Source organism: Neolamprologus brichardi, chromosome 9 (assembly GCF_056152115.1).
Source record: "Neolamprologus brichardi isolate AB-2024 chromosome 9, ASM5615211v1, whole genome shotgun sequence".
Classification (NCBI taxonomy): Eukaryota; Metazoa; Chordata; class Actinopteri; order Cichliformes; family Cichlidae; genus Neolamprologus; species Neolamprologus brichardi.
The window spans coordinates 32,865,368-32,884,337 of record NC_142112.1 but is presented as its reverse complement, the minus strand read 5'-3'; the positions used below and the strand labels follow the sequence as shown (position 1 = coordinate 32,884,337).

The window sequence follows — 18,970 nt, the reverse complement described above, 5'->3', positions numbered from 1 at the left end:
GCCTTTTTCGCTCCAAATCGGTATAAATTGAATGTTTTTTGGCTTGATTATAAAGGACCAAGAAGGTGAATGACAGATTGGGATTAAAATACTTTAAAAGTAGACTGAAAAGATGGAATTAGACGCTGTGGCTAATCGCTGTCTTAGTCAGTGTTGTTTTCATTAAAGCAGCGGTCCCCAAACTTTTTTGCGCCTTGGACCGGTTTGTCAGACAATATTTTCATGGTCCGGCCTTTAAGGTGTAAATACAACAAAGTAAAATGATGCGACCAAGACAAAAACTTTGGTATTTTGTAAATATAATAATAAACGCGAATTCACTGTGTAATTGTGTAACTTTATTAGCAGCGTTCTCCTGAAATGCGCCAACAACAATGAGAGTAACAGCCTCCTCTCTGCCCCTTAATGCTCTCTGGTCGCTATGGTAACGTGTAAATATTTCTTTCAAAATAAAACTATAACACAGGAAAAGACCCAGGGTAACCGAGTTAACCATAAAAACCCTGAAAACCATATATTACACACGAGCCTCGCGGCCCGGTACCAAATAACTCACAGACCGGTACCGGTCCGTGGCCCAGGGGTTGGGAACCGCTGCATAAAGAATTATTGTTGTTATTATTATTATTATTATTATTGTTGTTGTTGTTGTTATTATTGTTATTGTTAGCCAGCCTCAAGTGGCCATTTGAGGAACTGCAACTTTTGACACTTTGATGTTCGCATCATCGTTAAAGTTGCTGTCCTGTGGGTCTATAAAGGAAAAAAGGGGAGTTTCAGTTACATTTACTTAAATTCGCTCATAAATGTCGAGCACAGAGGAACACCTCGGTGTCAAATATTGACTTTTTTAATCTTTTCCAGCCTGTGAAACGGTGCCGTCCAATGAACAACAACGCTGGCAAACTGTTCCACTACAGGATCACTGTGTCACCTCCCACCAACTTCCTGGTATAACCTAAAACAAACAACTAGGTTGAATACATGCTAACACATTGTTCTGATTGTTTATATTCACAGCACTCTACCTAAACTACAGCGCCGTGTTTGCGTGCTCGTGAGACTGTTCTTGTTCTTTTCTGTTCCAGACCGACAGGCCGACAGTGATTGAGTACGATGACCACGAGTACCTGTTTGAAGGCTTCTCTCTCTTCTCCCACACTCCTCTCACTAACGTAAGCCTGCTTTGAATTGTTAGCAGCTCGGGCGGTAAGCCATGAATTTTCCACCACAGCACTCTCAGGTTGTTGACAGTAACAGTGGGTGTCAGTGTAAAGTCATTTTTCTCAGTTATGCTGTTGTGTTTTATAGTTTCTATTTTTATTTATTTACTCGTTCGGAGTCGGCAGTTCCTTTTGCGTCGAGCTTTTCGGAGGCGAGTGTCACACTGAGTTTACTCTATTTCGTTTGTAAGTGTCACGTTAAGCATCGCAAAGGTGAAGTATAAGTGTACTGGGTTGGTTACGACTTCCTCATTGACTTTTCACCTCGGGGGAGTCTTTTTCTGCACAAATGCTTGATATAGTGTGTTATTCATAGAAAGTACTATGTGCAGCTTCACTAATGACTTAAAGGCCAAAAGGTTGTCTTGTAGAAACAGGATACACGAACATAAAAATGCTAAAGTGTTTTTTGTGGATTGTTTCTTTTATTGGTGATATTTTAGGGCTTCATTACTAGGATCCTGCTCATTAACCTTAGGGTTGCAAGAGGTATTCAAATATACATAAATCTTGCACATCAGTTACCTTGCAGCTACATGAGGTCGAAAACAACAACAGGAAAAGGAACCACATGTGTAATCTCTGTATATAAAGTCCAGTCACTGAAGTCCGTGCAGTTAGAAACAAAAACACGTAAGGGATTTAAATGTAATTGATTATTCCTTTTTACATCATCTCCGTGCGCATCTCTGGACCACTTCTATTGCTGCTTTTACTTTAAGATCCCTTTGTGAGGTTGCAGTATGACTGCTCCCATGTACAGTTCCTCAAGAGAAAAACTGGATAAGTTGTTCTTCCTTCCATTTCCACACCTAAAGGCAGTAGATCTGGTAAGGAGTTTGTCCAAGAGCATCCAAGTCATGATCCCCTAGGGTCAGACTTTCAATACCAACTCCAACTTGAGGCATCAGAGGATTTGGGAGAAAATAGCACCTGAGTTTGTGCCATCGTGTAATGGTACATGAAAATACAACGTTTTTTCCCCCACACCATCTCAATCGTCCCTCATTTCCCCACCTTGCACACCTGATGTGGCAGCATGCAGGGTTTTGCCTTCTTTCACAAAATGAAATGATGTATTAAAGCAGTTGAAAGGTCACTGCTTTAATACATTTGAAGAGATCCAGCACACATCATTGTGCAAGCAGTCACAATGGAGCTTCCAGAAAGCGATCTAAAAATAGCAGAAAACCCTGGAAGCATGTCAGCGCCACACAAGGAGACTTTGTTCAAGGGGACATCAGCCAAATTAAAATCAGGCATTAGTTTTGCTTTATATGGGTGGAGTTGCAGTAGTTTGCAATAGCAAACTGATAGAGTATCCTTCTTAATACATTTTTCTTAGTTTTTTATTCCCTTTTCCCTCTTATGTGTGAGCCTGCCTGCTCGAAAGCCTGCGGTTTAAATAGCCCCGGCCCACGATCGGTTGTGCAGCTCAGTCAGATCTAGATTGGCTGTGATGGGACACTCTCAACCTTCTACGTGTCTGTTGAGGCAACACATCATTTTTTCGTATTTTCAGCATTTAAGTGGACCATCCCTCCTCCTTTTAGCCACTCTTGTCAGAAATAACTTCAAATCGACTCTTGGCTCCGGGTCGACTTCTTTGTCGCGTGGACAAAGTGCTCCTCTCTCCCAGGGCTGACCTTGTCACAGAGTCCTCTTGCTCACTTTTGAAGGCCCATCAGTGACTGTCAAACACTAGAGTGGCTGTGATTTGAGAGGAGCCTCTCTTTCTCCCCCGTCCCCAAAATGGAAGTTTTAAAGGAGAGAAATCAACCGAGGGGATCACCAAACGCCGTTTCTGGTGTATTTCCCTCCCCTCTCTACGTATGTGTGTGTTTTTCCTGCACGTTTTAATACTAGAGCACTCGGTCAATATCCCCTCTAGCTCGAAAAGAACCCAGAGGATTAGGCATGATTTGAACTGGATAATTTACGCGGCCCTTGTTAAAAGCTGGGGTAAACTCTTCGTGGCGGTGTGGGGATTAGGAACCGCAGAGTCTGGTGATATTAGCCCCCTGCTAGTTGGCTGCTGGGATGGGCAAGAATGAAAGTAGCTCCCAGGTTAATCTCTTAAAATGGACCCCTGCGCTCTAACAACAAAGACCGTGTAACTAGGGAGATTAAACACAGAAGAGCAGGCTTATCTATTTAGCATGATTTCAGTTAGTTAATTTTCAAGAGTCAGGTGCTCACGCCTGTGCGAGTGAGTGGGGGGAGAGCACTTGTACATGTGTGTTTGAGTTGCTTTTTTTTCTCCATGTGGTTTCCAAATAGTCCAACAGATGTGAGCTAGCTCCACTGAAGACAAAAAAACACCCCAAAAACAAGGTTTTAATGAGTTTCCTTGCAAAGCTGTGACCTCTGCCTAACGGTAATGAGTCGGTCTGTCCTTTCTTCTTCTCGTCCTCTGCTCCTTTCATCATCACAGATTCCATTGTGCCGTGTGATCCGCTTCAACATAGATTACACCATTCACTTCATAGAGGAGATGGCACCGGAGGTCAGTAAAACCCCACTTTATCTGCCAGCTCTTTTTCTCCCCTTTCTCACCCCTTTTGTTTTTATCTCAAACGGCTGAGACTGAGCGCCGCTGAGCTCCGTGTAACTCTCGCACCTCAGCGCTCGGATGAGTGAAGGTGCTAATCCTTTTAGAAGAGGAAAAAGAGCTTCCTTTTGACCCGCTGAGGGTGATTGTATCAATAAGGTGGCTTATGTGATAAAGTCTCAGAACTGGATTTAGTTATCAATCATATCTACATTACGGGGTAGTCTTTGCGGCTGCATGCTGCTACTGTGTGTTCACGTGGCGCTGATAACAAACCTCTGCTGTCTCTCGTGTACAGAACTACTGCGTCCGAGGCCTGGAGCTGTTTGCCTCCTACTTGTTCCGGGATATTCTTGAGCTTTATGACTGGAACCTGACAGGTACGATTCCCAAAGCGAGGGCTCGCAATTACACACAGATCACAGAAACTCCCAGCTTTATCGGTGATTGTCGCTTGTAAATTGCAGCGTGTTCTACCAGCATCTCTTACGCATGGGTCACAAAATGAGAGGAAATTATCTCAAATTGCAGCTTGGACGCTACAGAAATACCAAAATGGGCATCTTATTGAATGCCATCCTTTATTTTTATGGAAATATTTTTTGTGTATAATAGTTTTGTTTTTTTAAAAGCCTCAATTTGTCTTGTTTTTTTGGGGGGTTTTCTTCGACATAAGTGACCATATTTAGATGAGAGGGTGCAAGGTTTGTTAGCAAACTGCATTCACACAAACTCACACGCACAAACCTGCATTAAGAGTTAAAAGGTGGGAATGCACTTTGTTAAAGCAGCCAGCTTGGCTCAATAAAATCTGACTCACTGAACAAAACAGCTCTGAAAAGTTGAAATCGTTCACTAAAGAACTTGTTCAGCTAAATAGAAAATACAAGAAAGCGAAGAGCTCGATAAATCAGGTCTAGTATGAGCTTAAATTTAAAATGAATAGAAGTATTGTGGTGTCTGTTATAGATACCACAATGCTTGCACACTTGCATCTCCAGTAAGCGGTGCAGAGGCTGGTAAGGATCTATTACCATTTGGGTGATGCTTGTATCCACTGATGGAGAATTCCAAACTGTGTTCATGTAAACGGGATTGAAACAGAGCGATTCCCTCAGCCACTATAATGGATGCATTCCAACAGCTAGCAGTTCGATAGTTAGTCCGCAGAAGCATTTCTTCACAGCAACATGTCTGCGATTACATCGACGTTTAAACCACAAGCACTGCAGTCCGTCCGTATTTCTTCTTACTGCTCAGAATAACGTTACGTGTGAAGCCAGGTACTCTGTGGTCCCAGGAAGTGTGAGTGTTTGATCTGCACGCCTACACTTAATCAGCCCAACGAGCTCGTTCCGTGTTATTGTCCCGATACCTCCGTGGAACAGCTGTGAAAGACGGTCATTTCCTTCATAGCTTCTCTGGGATTACAAGCCTCGCTCCTGGTGGTAGAACTGTCAGTGCAATCAGCTGATAGAGGTTCGCTATTCCCAAAAGTGTAATCCAATTTTAAAACACTGGTAGGCTTTTAAAACTTCACTGCGAGACAAAAGGCGGCCGTTTCGATCTTGCCTAAAACACAGCGAGCAAGGAAAATCAACCTTATGTTGAAGTCATTAAAAACAACATCATGAGCTGCTGCAACAGACCGCCTCTCAGTGTTTCACTCACCCGAAGTGGAGCACACCTTTCTCAGATGAGTGCTTCAAGCCCCATCATTTGGTCGGTAGCTGCGTTAAAAGTGATCCAAAGGGGAACAGACACCATCGGCAAGAGGTCGATTTTTGGAACTCCAGTTTTTCTAATTACGTTTTTTCTTGTTACAGATGAGGCGACAGTGATATAGATATATATATGTGTGTATATATTAGGGGTGGGGGAAAAATCGATACTGTGTAGTATCGTGATATTTTGTTTGCTAATAATGTATCGATACAGGGACAGCAGAAATCGATATTTTGTTACAAAAAAAGTTTTTGTGCTCTGACTTCAGAGCATGTTGATCCTTTTTCTGAGCAAGAATCCTGACATTCCTTCACTGTCCAAATGTGTTTAACTTTTTTTTTTTGGCAGCAATAAGCATGACAGTTTACTTATTTTAATTTAAGACATGTTTTATTTTAATTAAGTTTAAAACTTTTTTATTTAATGTAAAATTATATTTTGTTTTAATTTACTTTCAAATTCTTCAGTTGCTGAAGGGGCTGCATAGTTTTCATAAATCGCATAGTTCAGAATAGCTATAAATATATAAGTTATATATAAGTTGGACTATACTGTAATACAAACCGTTCAGTTTGTCAACAATAAAACTGAAATGAGAGAAAGACTGAGTGCGAGACTTTGATATTAGATAAAATGAATATTGATAAAGTTTACCTTTATGTACAGAATCTGAATATTGCCAAATTTTTAAAAATAATATCGTATCGTGCGTTAAGTATTGTGATAATATCGTATCGTGGGATGTATGGTGATTCCCATACATCCCCATACAAAACTGCCTAAAACTAAAGATCAACTGTCTTTTTAATGTGGTTTTAGTTAGTTTTGTACGTACAAACTCATTTGTTAGACTATTTTTCAGTAAACTACAAAGTTTTACGATGACTCGTCTAGTTTTAAGGTTAGCTTTAATCCACTATTATCTACCTGTCAATCACTATGGCCAAATTTCTCATTTTAAAACTTTAAAAGTAATAATTTTTGACAGGTAAGTTTAAAAAAACAAACAAAAAAAGTTTATACTGTGAAATATATTTTGCCACGGGACTCACTTTTAGTGTCAGCCCCCAGTGGCCATTTGAGGAACTGCATTCTGTTATAAACTTACTTGCTGTAATGTTTTCTCGGATGCATATATAGTTGGATAACAAGGCTCATAAAACTAAATAATGGATTTCTTTTGTTGCTTAGTAATAAAGTTTTGCTTTCTTCTCTCCTTGGTTAAAATCTGTTGAGAACTGTGTTGAAATGTGTTTAAAACAATGTAATTTTCCCCATTATTACAACAGCGCTGCATTTTTGATAACAATGTGCACAGATCATGCATTTATATTATACCTGTCAGAGTGATAATGAGGAGATAAGATGGGGGCAGAGAGCATTGGCGACCAACACCTAATCCTATATGAGTCTAACCTTTGCAGTCATTACACATACAGAGAACATTTTAAATATTAAACATAGTGATTCACATTTGGAGTCACATCCATGATATGAAGGAAAAGCTTGAATTCTTATTAATAACTCTTATTTTAAATAATTGGAGTCTTCATTTCAATTTCATAAAGTTAGACTTTTAATAATGAGTGAAAAGCACGTAAGACTGTGTCATTAATAAATGTCTTTTTTCCAGATCCGGAGTCTGACGGTGAGGTCTCTGGATGCCCACGTTTCCATTTCATGCCACGTTTTGTCAGATTTCTGCCCGGTAGGACTCGTCACAGAACCTTCTTTTTTTGCTATTTGTCTCCCTCTGGTGGTTTATATTTCTTAAGCTGTCTCACGTTGCCTAAAACCCTAAAAAAACTCTCCTCCAGCAATATCCACTCAAAGCTTTCACACTCACGGTGATAGTTGTGGTTCATTCTCGGTAAAATGGCAGATGGAGTTAGTGCCTGAGCCTCTGCGTGTCTGCCTGGCATTCATCTTTGATGCACATGATGGTGCTGGTGCACTATGATATTACCGCGGCGTTTGTCATGACAGCCGTGCCCACCTACTTTCTCTCCATCAAAAAACAATTTCTCTCCCAGCTCTCCCAATTTAGTCGGGTACAAACACTTATCTGTCTCTTTTACAAAAGCGCCAGAAGACCCAATCCAGTGTTTCTGATGTGATCTGTAAAGGGGAAAGAGGCAGAGAGCAAACAGGGGAGTTACAGTGAGAGCACGATGACGGTGTGTTTGGAATTTAGAGTCGCGGGGTGTGCATTAGTCCTAATGCATCCCGGACTGAGAGGACAGTGGATTTTTTTTTGGTTTGTGTCCATCTGAAATGGAGGTCAATCAATTTTGCATGAGTGTCTATTAAACTGCCTCTGTTTGACCTGCTTGATTGCACGCTTGTGTTCAGCTGTATTTCTCTGCACATGCATATGTGTGTGCGATGCCTCTCGGCTTATTTCTGATCTTGTAATTCAGGGCGGACTGTTATTATAAGCGTGTCATTATGTGCCTTCACGTATCGCGCGCCGTCCGACCTTGCATCAGCTCCCCTGCTCACCTGTGCACTTCCTGAACAGTGCCATTGTAATGCACGGGGACATTTTCACAGTATATTTTCGCTGAGAAACTGAGAGTTGGCAGAGGTGAGGCGGGTTAGACGTATAAAACAGCATTCTTGATTTTTACACAACAACACATGGATGCTCGGAGAAACGGTTAACCTCCTATAACTGCAGTGAGGCTTTTACATTTGTCTTTTTTTCCCATTAACTATAAATATCTGTTGAACTCTGTCTTCAGCTTCTATGCATACGTGGCTTTATTAATTTATTTCTTCTTTGTGTTTATGAAACGTCTCAGATGGCGGGAAGGAGGTGCTGTCAATGCATCAGGTGCTGCTCTACCTACTACGCAGCAGCAAGCCCCTGGTCCCCGAGGAGGAGATTGCAGATATGCTGCAGTGGGAGGAGCTGGCGTGGCAGAAGTACGCCGAGGAGTGCAAGGGCATGATCGTCACCAACCCGGGCATGGTGAGGCCCTCGGCTTCTTTGTTACGACACCGAGGCGGCTTTGTCTGACGTTTCAAGGACGTTTGCGCGTCCCCTCAGACACCGCAGGAATGAGGATGCTCCCGTTAGCCTGTGACACGAGCAGCCTCACCTTTTATGCCCAGGGCGTTTGTTGTCATCGGCACTATTACGGCGGGAAGGTTTTTATGTCGCAGTCAAAGTTGGTTAACCTTCTCGCGTGGCCCACATTGTGAAGGAGGTACAGAAATTGTGTCTGGGAAAAGGTGAAGATGTCCTTGCTAGCAAGGATGTTGCATATGAGCAGCGAATGTGATTGTGTAACCTTTGGTGTGGGTGAGTTATCGAGTCGACTGCTGTTCCTGGCAGAACTGAATTGTTGCTGTCAGGCTTTCCGTACCGTGGGTGTATAATGGTCTTCCATTGCTGCGCTCAACTTAAAAGATTAGACCGCCAGTCAAACAAAGTGTATTAAAGAGGTCGTGTCTGGAGCTTTACCCTCTTTGAAGAAAACAGAGTTATCAGAGGCAAGGGTCAAAGCAATGGATCACGACACTCCCAGGAAGCTTTTTCCAATATTAGCGATTGTTTGGACGGCTGATTACAGCCTCTTCATTCTCTCTGACCAAGCATGGCTTTAAAATATTTACAGCTCTAAGCCCAGCGCCTTAAGCTTTGATTAAATCACTGCCATTCCTGTGTGCTGTCTGTAAAACATGCCAGAAAATTAATATTTTAAACATGCCAATCACAAGTTCCCCGAGTCCAGGGCAGAGTTTCCAACAGGAAAGTTGTCATGCCCGGCGGCTGCGACTGGTCGGGAACGAGAGTTCAATCAGTGTAGCGCTAGCAGCTGTGCGCGTGCTCGGTGGGTGACGGGCGTGAACTCACCTCAGGGTGTTTATTTCCCACTTCCAGGTTAAAGATAAAATAGCGAAGGCTCTAGCAGCAGCGGTACATCGAATCAAGTTTAACCTTGTTGAGATGCAGCCATGAATAACTTGGCACTCTGGTTTAGTTAACACCTGTAGCCGATCAGCTGAGCAGGCAAAACATACGAACTCATAATACCTTTAGTTTTTTTACACTTGCACTTTCTTCAAGCTGTTGCATCTGGATTTATTTCTTTTTATTCTCCCGCTGTGAGGCCTGGCAAGGGTCAATTTAGGCCCGCCACTCTGTAGCAGGGACGAGAGGGAGGAAAGAAAAACCGAAGGCCTTATTATCCCAGATGTGTTGTAACAGCAGCCAAAACACACATTACGTCGGTTTATGAAATGCCTCCCACCTGAACATCTCGGATTTTTATTAAAAAAAATTCCCTGTTACGCACAATTTCAGGCTCCCGCTGTTATTAGTTTTCTCCAAAATGCTTTTCAAGCCATGGCAGTCGCATCTTTTTAGGAGCCATTTTCAATTTCATTATCTCGAAAACTACTTGCACTCGGTCATTCGAATGTTTTAGGGTAAATACCTGCTACTGTGGCTCTATGAATACGGACTCTCAGCGGTGTCAGCTTAACAGAGAATGATGGATGCTTTAAATTTGATCTCTGACAGCAAATTTAAAGGTGTGCAGAAACCACATTTTTGCAGGCAGAGGACTGATGTTTGATTTACAGCTTCTCATAAACAGGGACCTGACATTTTTTTTCTTTTAAAACAGTCCAAATCTGCTGAACGATTTTGCAGATATTAAGTGTATAATATGGAAACTTCACTGTGATATTCTCCAGGAATGACACTGTGTGCCAGCTCCACGTGAAAGAGCAAGATTGTGTTAATGTTATGCTCAAAATTTGTGATGTTTCTCTCTCGTTTTACCCAATATGAATGTTTGAAATACTCTTATATGAGTGTAGCAGCCAATGAGCTGCGAGACCACATTCACAGAGCCATCTAATCAGATATTTATCCTGAAAAACGGGAACGACCTAGCTTAAGTCGTCATGCATAATTACTTTAAGGAAGTGTATCTTTCCCCTCGACTTCTTTCAGTTAAATCTGAGGTGGGAAGTTTCTGTTAAATCCAAAAAGTAACAGCGCAGTAAAACGGAGTATAATAAAAGAAAAGTGTTCAATGAAATAAAAGCAGCTTAAAAATGCTTAAAAAGAACAAAATGGCTCAATCGATTCTAAAAAACATAGAAGTGGGAAAGTTTACTAAACGTAGTAGAGAACAAGCACAGCAAATAGCAGATGGCAATAAAGTGGCTCATTATACACACAGTTTAAACTGCAGCTAACATTGCAATTAAGTTGGAAAAATACACTGCAACCAGGCATTTTTATCAATAGATTAATTAAACCAAACCAGCGGCATTCTCATTTCCGTCAGTCACATAATTGATAGCGAACACGAGTGTTTTCTTGCAGGTGTTTAAGTGTGAACCATGCAGCGCTCCGTAATCAATAAAAATGTCCTTTCAGGGCTAAGTGGTGTAGGTCAGCCCGTCCGTACTCTCGCTCTGTGAAAAGCCCTCACCTGCTGCGTTACACCAAGGTCACATGCTGCTCCGAGTGAAAGCATCCGACGCCAATCACGCGAGGCTCCCCCGACGCCATCACCTTTCAATCTGTTACGGTGCATTAAAGCATAGGCGGAGGAGCCGAGGACGCTAAATGGCCTAAGATCTGCGAATTAGCATTTACAGTGTATTTGTCGGGATTGTAAACAGGGCAATCACGCCGCCAATCAAACCTGATTACGTCGCTTTAACGGCACAATCAAAGTTGCCCGCCGACCTCTCGCTCTCTAGTCAAAGTTTGCATGCAGGCGGCGACGGGCGGACGCGGCTAATGTCAAGGTGAGCGCGGGCCTCCAGCCATCTGCCATGCAGATCAGCGCGCCTTATGCCGCGGCCCCTTCCTCTGATCCCGCCGCACGCCTGACAGGCTAACTGTGATTTGGGAGTCGGCCGAGGACATGTTGCCTGTCAATCTCCTCCCCGATAAGAGCGTCAGAAGTTAGCTCGCCATCCCCGGCGTCGCTTTATCATTGTTGCGTTCACGCTACGAGCACAATCTGGGCCTCATCTCATTATGCGCCTGTGACAGATCACCTATGTTGGGTGGATTATTTTTTATTTCACATGCAGCAGGTGACTGATTGATGGTTGCCCGGTAGCTATGTAAATATGTTTCTCCTCGCTGTGCTGACTTCTTTGTCTTTCTCCCCCCCCCCCCCCCCGCAGAAACCGAGCTCGGTGCGCATCGACCAACTGGACAGGGAGCAGTTCAACCCAGACGTCATCACTTTCCCCATCATCGTTCATTTTGGGATACGGCCCGCGCAGTTAAGCTACGCTGGAGACCCCCAGTAAGACCGCCGACATGCACAGATAAATGTCTTCCCCCGCAGCTCACCGGCCCCCTCGTTCGGCGTCGCACGTCAAGGAAAGACGAGAGCGGCGTATGTCGAATAGGAGGGGCACTAGCTGAAGGGGAGGAAACGAGCGGCGTGACATTTTTACATGCGTCGTCACGGGTCCCAGGTTTCCGCTGGGTGCCTCCGCGGCGGGAGCTGGCGCGGTTTGTCTCGTGAATAGTAATGCAACATACACGCACCGGAGGTCTTGCAGTAGGGAATACTGTACTGTGCCGCTGCATAATTAACAAAAGCAGCGTATTAGATCATGTGAGCGGCAGTCTCTGAGGTGTTCAAAGAGATGCAACAACATCGCTAATCAGAAGTCGGCACACAACTCCTGCACTCTGATGCTAAATTTAAACCTGTGGCTTTCTTTTTTAACTCGAATGTCGGGTTTAAAGCGTAACAGTCAGGGGGAGGTGCGGGAGGGAAATGGTGGTGATGAAGATGCAAACAAGAGGATGATCATTAGGGAATCCATTTAGGCAGAACTAGTTTGCTTCTTCCCTCTGACTAATGTCCCCTCTCCCCTGCTGCCACGTTTTAACAGTCTGTCCACTGAGCACTTTCATCCCCGTGCACCCTGCTGCCATGTCAAACTTCTCAAAGCGGCAGACAACGACAAATTTATGGATGGATTGGGACATCATTAGCCGATGCAGAAACGAGTAGTAAGAGACCAGCGGAAAGGATTTCCTACCGCCGCTAATGATGCGTGTAGCGAGGGCAGGAGTCGGTGTTGATTGCGGCTGCAGCAATGCCACAGAGAGGGAGTCTTGGACACAGCAGCAGCATATATTAACTCGGGAGACTGAAGATGCTGTGTTGTCGTCTTCCCTCCGCGCCGACCGCTGGACACGTGCGCTCAGGGGCTGCCACTCGAGCTTCCCCCAGCTCGACCAATGAGGCAGGAGTGATGGCGTGACAGAGGTCAGGAGATGTATAGAAAAGCAGGAGCGACACACACAGGGGGAGAAGGGGTAAAAAACTATGCAGAGGAGGCGAAAGCCCTCAAACGTGCTGTCGGGTTCTCGTGTCGGTCTCGCTGAATAACTACAACGCCGCCAGCGTGGCTCGAGTTTGAACCGAACGCCGTCACGTTCATGCCTCGCTGATGTATGGCTTCAGAGTGGCAGAGTCTCTTGTCACTCATGAGCCTGAAGCTGAGCTCATAATTTGCATACTGAGCCGTGATTGGGCCGTTTTCTCCCGACACTGACAGTGACACTCTACTGACACAGTGTTTCCATGCATCATTTTTCTTATCCGTGCCTGCGTGGCTCACTGCAGCTACATTTCACAGAAGGCAAAAGCGGCCGTCTTTATTTTTAAATGGGTTTTCCGAACGTTTAAGGAGAATGGGAATAAAACGGCGCACGGTGTTTGATGAGGAAAGCAAAATGAAGTTGATTCGATGCTGTCAGGTCCTGTAATGCTGAAGGCTTCTCATTTTTCTCAGATGACTCGGAGTCAAGTGTTTGGTCTGAAAAGGCAAAGAGTGCAATGTAACGACTAAAGCAATAGAAACTTAAAGAAATAAAGGAATTTATGCACTTTCTTTATAATAAATGACCTTTTTTAAACACAAATATATAAAAACTTTTATATTTACAATGTTTAATTGATTAAAATTGTCTACTTTTATTTTTTTGATTTAACCATAGAGCAGCTTCATGCATTGGGAGCCTTGAGCTTGTTTCATGGCTTCGTTAGCTGGCTGGTCGCCGCTTATTTTACAGAGTGGAGCATTTGAATCACCTGTTGAGACGAACCATTGATTTCAGTGAGATTCTTGATCTTTTCTTTTAAATGCTGCTTTCTTTTTGTGGCACTCTGACACTCTTCTGGTGTCTCATCTTTGGCTCTTTCTCGCTTTTCAAAGAAGATCTTCAGCGACAGGGTTAGTTTGTAGACTTACTGATGCATGGAGGGAAAAAAATCGGACTGAGTTAAGTGCAGGCAGAACGGCATGAAAAGTTGAAATGTGATGCAGCATGGGAAAACCAGGCTAAAAGAATAAATTTTTTAAATTGTTTTCATGTTTCTGTAAATAGTTTTGTTAATTTTTCTATGAATTTAGATGATTTTGGTTTAGCACGCAGTCACTTATAGCAGGTTCTTTGGCTAAAGACGGAAAAGTTACTAATGGATGAATTATACTTCAGCGGGAAGTCTACGTTACATCGTAGTCGGAAACTATTCTTGACTCTAACCTAACCGTAACCTGATGTGGAACTCCCGAAATATAAGAAATTATGACCAAACAAATAACATATATACAAACCTGCAGACCAGCGCGTTTGACAAGATCGAGAGAAGAGAATCATAAAGCTACTGCATCCAGCTGTAAGCTGTAGTCATGCTAGTTTCTCCTTTTTCTCCATCACCTCACACACACACACCACACACATTCACAAACGTCAGCATGTGAAGTAAAATAATAAACTTAAAAACTGTTTACAATCATCTGTGCACCCTTAGCCCTCTAGCTTCCACCCTAAGTCTTTCTGACTGAATAAAGCTTTGTCTTATCTCAGCTTTTCAGTCATGACAAACTCCTTGAAAACAGTTAAAAATGTATAAATAAATCTGTTGGTGTATCAGGTGTAAAATCCCTCCAAACTGCTGCTAACTTCCTCCTACTATAGCGCTCCTACTAGCTGCTGCAGTCCTGCAAACAAAGAGGCAAACACAGTTAAATGGATCAGTTTGTGTGGATGGTTTATTGAGTAAGGATCAGACTAATATCTGATCAATGCGTCCCTATCGTTGTGTCTTATCTGCACCTTAAAGCGCTCTGGAGCGTATTTACAAACCAGAAGAGACGCTCGTCCCACTCTGGGCCTTCGTAAAAGGGGTGTGGACAGCTGCTCCACCATGCAGCACCCAGATACAGAGACAGTGGTGTTAGGCCAATATTACAAGTATTGTATTTCATCATTGTAGTGGGTATATGAAAGAGCGATGCAAACATAAAAGTCACTTTTCACTGCTGCTTTGGAACACCTTTCGCACCGCACTTCCCAGATTTTTCCACACTGTTCTTAAAATTCCACTGTGGAATTCTGAAGCCAGAAAGCCGTGTTTGAATGCCAAAGCGCCATTACTGTAACAGATAGATGAAGCCAGCAGTGGTCTACATTTGAAAAGGGCTGGAGATGGGGGAGGAAGGGGAGGGGGCGGTTGAAGAGAAAGAAAGAGGCAGCATATGCTAATGAAAGCATGTGCAGGGAATGGCGAGAGCCGCGGCAGCGCTACCCCGAGAGCACACAGCAGATCTGTGGAAAGGTCATTGGAGCGGATTGGGGACGAGGGGGCCTCCCAGGCTGGATAGACTCTCTCTCTCTCCGTCTCGCTCTCCCTTTCTTCCTCGCCGTCTCTCGTCCGAGCGGGGCTTCTGTGCGGAGGTGCTGGTGAGCTGATAATCGGGGCGGTAAAGCCGTCTCATTCCCTCGTCTCAGTCTCTAATGAAGTCCCCGCTATTAAAGCTCTATAATTCTTCTGTTCCACAGTATACCCCCCACCCCATCGCCACCATCTCCCTCCTCATCCTCCACCCTTCCTTCCTCCTCTCTCCCCCTCACTCCTTCTGTCATTTTATGCCACTCTCCCTGTCAGCGCGCCATCCTGTCCCCCAAGCCCCTCCATCCCACCAATCATAATTGAATAACTCTGGGTAAATGAGGAGAAAGTCTCCTGAATGGGAGCAGAACGGTCACACCCGGCCCTCGGTGCATCAATCAGGGGGTCTGATTGAAAAGAGAGGGAGAGAGACAGCGAGAGAGAGAGAGGGGGGAGGTGGTCGGTATCATGGCTACATGTCACCTTGCCGATAACTCCGTGCCTCCTTTTCAGATGCAAATGAGAGGAAAGACAATGGAGTTTTATAGAAAATGAGAATGAGGTTGCGAGATAACTCGAGCCAGTGTCACGTCTGTTCCCTTTTTTTCGGTCTTTTTTACAACGTGAGCTGAAAATTGTGAGTATCTGTGTGTGTGTGTGAACTTCTGCCCACAGCTCAAACAGTGGACATCTGAAACACTGACTCTTCTGTGTCCGCTGCCCCTCACACACAAGCAGCTGATGCAACAGAGGCTGCTGGCCGCTGTTAAATTATGTTTGATATCAGGCAAGCTTCAAATGAAATATTGATGTGTTGTTGCAAAGGATGGAAACAGAGGGAGAAAGAGAGAGGGTGGACTTGTCAGCATGTCACCTCCTTATTTACCGTCCGCAGGTATCAGAAGCTGTGGAAGAGCTACGTGAAACTACGCCACCTGCTGGCCAACAGCCCCAAGGTCAGGCAGATCGACAAGCAGAAGATGACACAGAGAGAGGTGGGCGAAAGAAAACAAAACCGCCTTTGATATGTATTTTTTTGTTGTTTCTTTTCTCACACTCATAATTTATCAGTAGAAGGCGCGTTCAGTGGAAGCGCGTGTCCTGGAGATATGAAAGGTGCTGCTGCAACACGGGCGCTCTTACTCTCTCTGCAGAAGTAAGAGATTCGCAGATATTAATTACAAAAACAAAACTATTACCATTGCTGTTATTCCTGCTGTGCGCACTGATTCGAAAGCTGCTTATCGGAAACTCCCCGCCAGTACTCGCCGTTATTGCGGTAACAAAGATGCAATTTCACTCAACAAAAGTGAGATGCTCAAAACTTACAAAGGCAGCAATATTTGATTCCTTTTGTTACTTTTTTTTGTTGTTGTTGTTAAGAAAACGTGGCCACACTTTGTTGCATTTAATGCTTTTTTGCAGCAGAGGTAATTTTCTACACATTAATACCTGGAGTTTTTCAAATTATGTTATTTTTTTTGTGTGTGAATATTAGACTTAAAGTGGTTGCTTTTACTTAAAGCGTAACTTTACCGCTGATTAAACAGTCCGATTGTCCAGCCAACGTGAGGATATTTAGTAATTTCAACCTTTTTTACAGTTTCTGATAATTTTCTTATGTTGCTAAAGTTTTGCACTGTTGAACGACGGTGCACTGAAGAGCAGAGCAACATTAAAACATTAAAAGTTTGCACTATATTACTACCTTTCTCACTCTTCGCACCTTCTCTTCCACTTTATCTGGTTTAACTCCTTTGTCTTTATTTTGACGACTCACATTTGTTTTATTTAATTCAGTCAGGTGACCAGATCACCTGGGCTCTAGCATTTCTTCTGTGCAGACAGACCATTAAAGCGTCCCATCCTAATGCACTTCCTGTGTTCTGGGCTAAAATTCAACTTTTCTGCAGTCCGAGTCTCACGAGTCGAGGTATTATCGGCGCACCTGAATATTGTTTTATGACAGATGTGAAAAATGCGACGCCACCCTTTAATGCATAATTTAGTCGATTTTTACTGCTCAGAATAAAACGCCTGTAACTGCGCTCTTGAGTTGACTGTGACGGTCAAACCTCCACCTGGGAGCTGGAGTGGAAAAGGTTTAGGTTTAGCGAAGTAATAACCGTGTAGCCACGGGGATTCATTGGTGGTGGTGCTGTGTGGGGCCTGGGCAAGCCGAGAACCAGCACCTTGCCGCACTGCATCCTTCCCGCAACTTCTCTACAGCAGACACAGCTTCTCCTCTAATTCTTTGAGTGTGCTGCGGATCCAGCCTCCTCCTTTGGACTGTTTGATACACTCTGGACCAATAATGAGCGAGAACTCGCAGCTCAATTAGCTCGTTTCCCAGGTAGCTCGGCAAAGCTCCCCGGCTAACAGGCCCTGACAATCCCACTGTCAACCTGCACTGGAGCAATTAGTGAAGCCAAACACTGGATCCATCACGCTCCTCCAGCAGCATTAGCCATGTCAGTGTCTCCTCACTGCAGCGGCAGTGTGGCACCGCTATTTACTTAATGCCCGAGGGAACGCTGAAGCTTCCTCTGTAAATGGTCGTTCGCTCACAGACTAAATGTCTGCTCATCTGATAGGCATTTTAAGAAGCACCCTGTCGGAGGTGTTCGCGGCAGTGTTGTGCGCCTCAGACGGGCCCTTTGATACTTCCGCACTCCCTCTGAAGTCCGCAGAGCTCCGGGGAGAGCAGAGGTGTGGCAAAACTGGCCTACACACCCAGGCTCACGCCTCTGCGCCCCCTCTGCATCTCATGCTGAGAGCACAGAGAGGTGTGTGTGTCTGTGTGTGTGTCAGACATGTCAGGACTTTGTGGCATCCCCTTAGCCAAACCACTGACTGGTCCTCAAAACCATTCACACAACAACGCTGTCATATTTTTTTTGCAGTGATTGTTTTCAATATAAATAAAGTTTTTGGTTAAAATTGTTCCCAACATAGAGCGAATAGGTGAAGTGTGTCATAAGATGTTATTTGTCTCTGTATTAGAAATGAAAGAAAATGAAATACAGAACTGTGCTACTTTATTATCTCACATCTCTAATTTGAATAAGTATTCAGCCCCGAGTCAGTGCTTTGACAGTGGATTCAGCTTCGAGTCTTCTCTATCAGCTCAGCGTATGTGGATTTGGGGATTTGCTCCGATTCTTCTTTTGCAGCATCTTCGCAAAGCTATCTTAAACTCACTCCGCAGATTTTTTCTGTTGGTTTCGAGTCTGAGCTTCAGCTCGGCCACACAAGAACTTAACGCTCTCTTTCCTCAGTACGTTTCAGCATCGACGGGGATGTGCTCTTAAAGATCTCTCTACCCAGTTTTCAGACTCTCTTTACTTTAAAATGAACCTGCTATGTTTTTGCCTTATTTTCTGTCATTCATATATATATTGCTACATTGGTGGACGCTAAAATTAAACATGACTGAGGTTTCAAATAAAGAGGTCAGTGCATGTCAAAGTAATCCCTGTGAGCCAAAAGCTCAGGCATCAGACTGCTCTAAACACACAGTTTCAGACAGTAAATCACCCTTTAGATTATATCTTGTTTGGATTATTTGGATTATGGGTTAAGTACATTGAACCTCTGTAGAAACAGAGATTTTACCCAGAAGAACAGGCACCAATCATCGAACGTAACATTAGGTTAGACTGCAAAATTCAGCCTGTGATGGTGGCACATCAGCTGATCTCATTACCATAGCATTATGATGTCTCTGCAAACCAGCTTGCAACCCACCCTTAACCTTTGCTGCTGCTAGTCATGTTATTTTTGACTCA

The 18,970-nt window shown here is 43.8% G+C and overlaps 1 protein-coding gene across 6 annotated transcripts in view; it reads left to right on the top strand.

Annotated features, from left to right (window-relative positions):
• The window catches only part of drosha (drosha ribonuclease III), a 146,820-nt gene that overhangs the window by 19,935 nt on the left and 107,915 nt on the right, over positions 1–18,970 (top strand). For all 6 annotated transcript variants that reach the window (XM_087846311.1, XM_087846310.1, XM_087846309.1 and 3 more), the window contains exons 8-15: positions 865–951; positions 1,089–1,175; positions 3,658–3,729; positions 4,073–4,154; positions 7,133–7,207; positions 8,304–8,473; positions 11,665–11,789; positions 16,078–16,177. In XM_087846311.1, the coding sequence (XP_087702437.1) occupies positions 865–951; positions 1,089–1,175; positions 3,658–3,729; positions 4,073–4,154; positions 7,133–7,207; positions 8,304–8,473; positions 11,665–11,789; positions 16,078–16,177 (798 nt within the window). The remainder of the gene's footprint in view (positions 1–864; positions 952–1,088; positions 1,176–3,657; positions 3,730–4,072; positions 4,155–7,132; positions 7,208–8,303; positions 8,474–11,664; positions 11,790–16,077; positions 16,178–18,970) is intronic.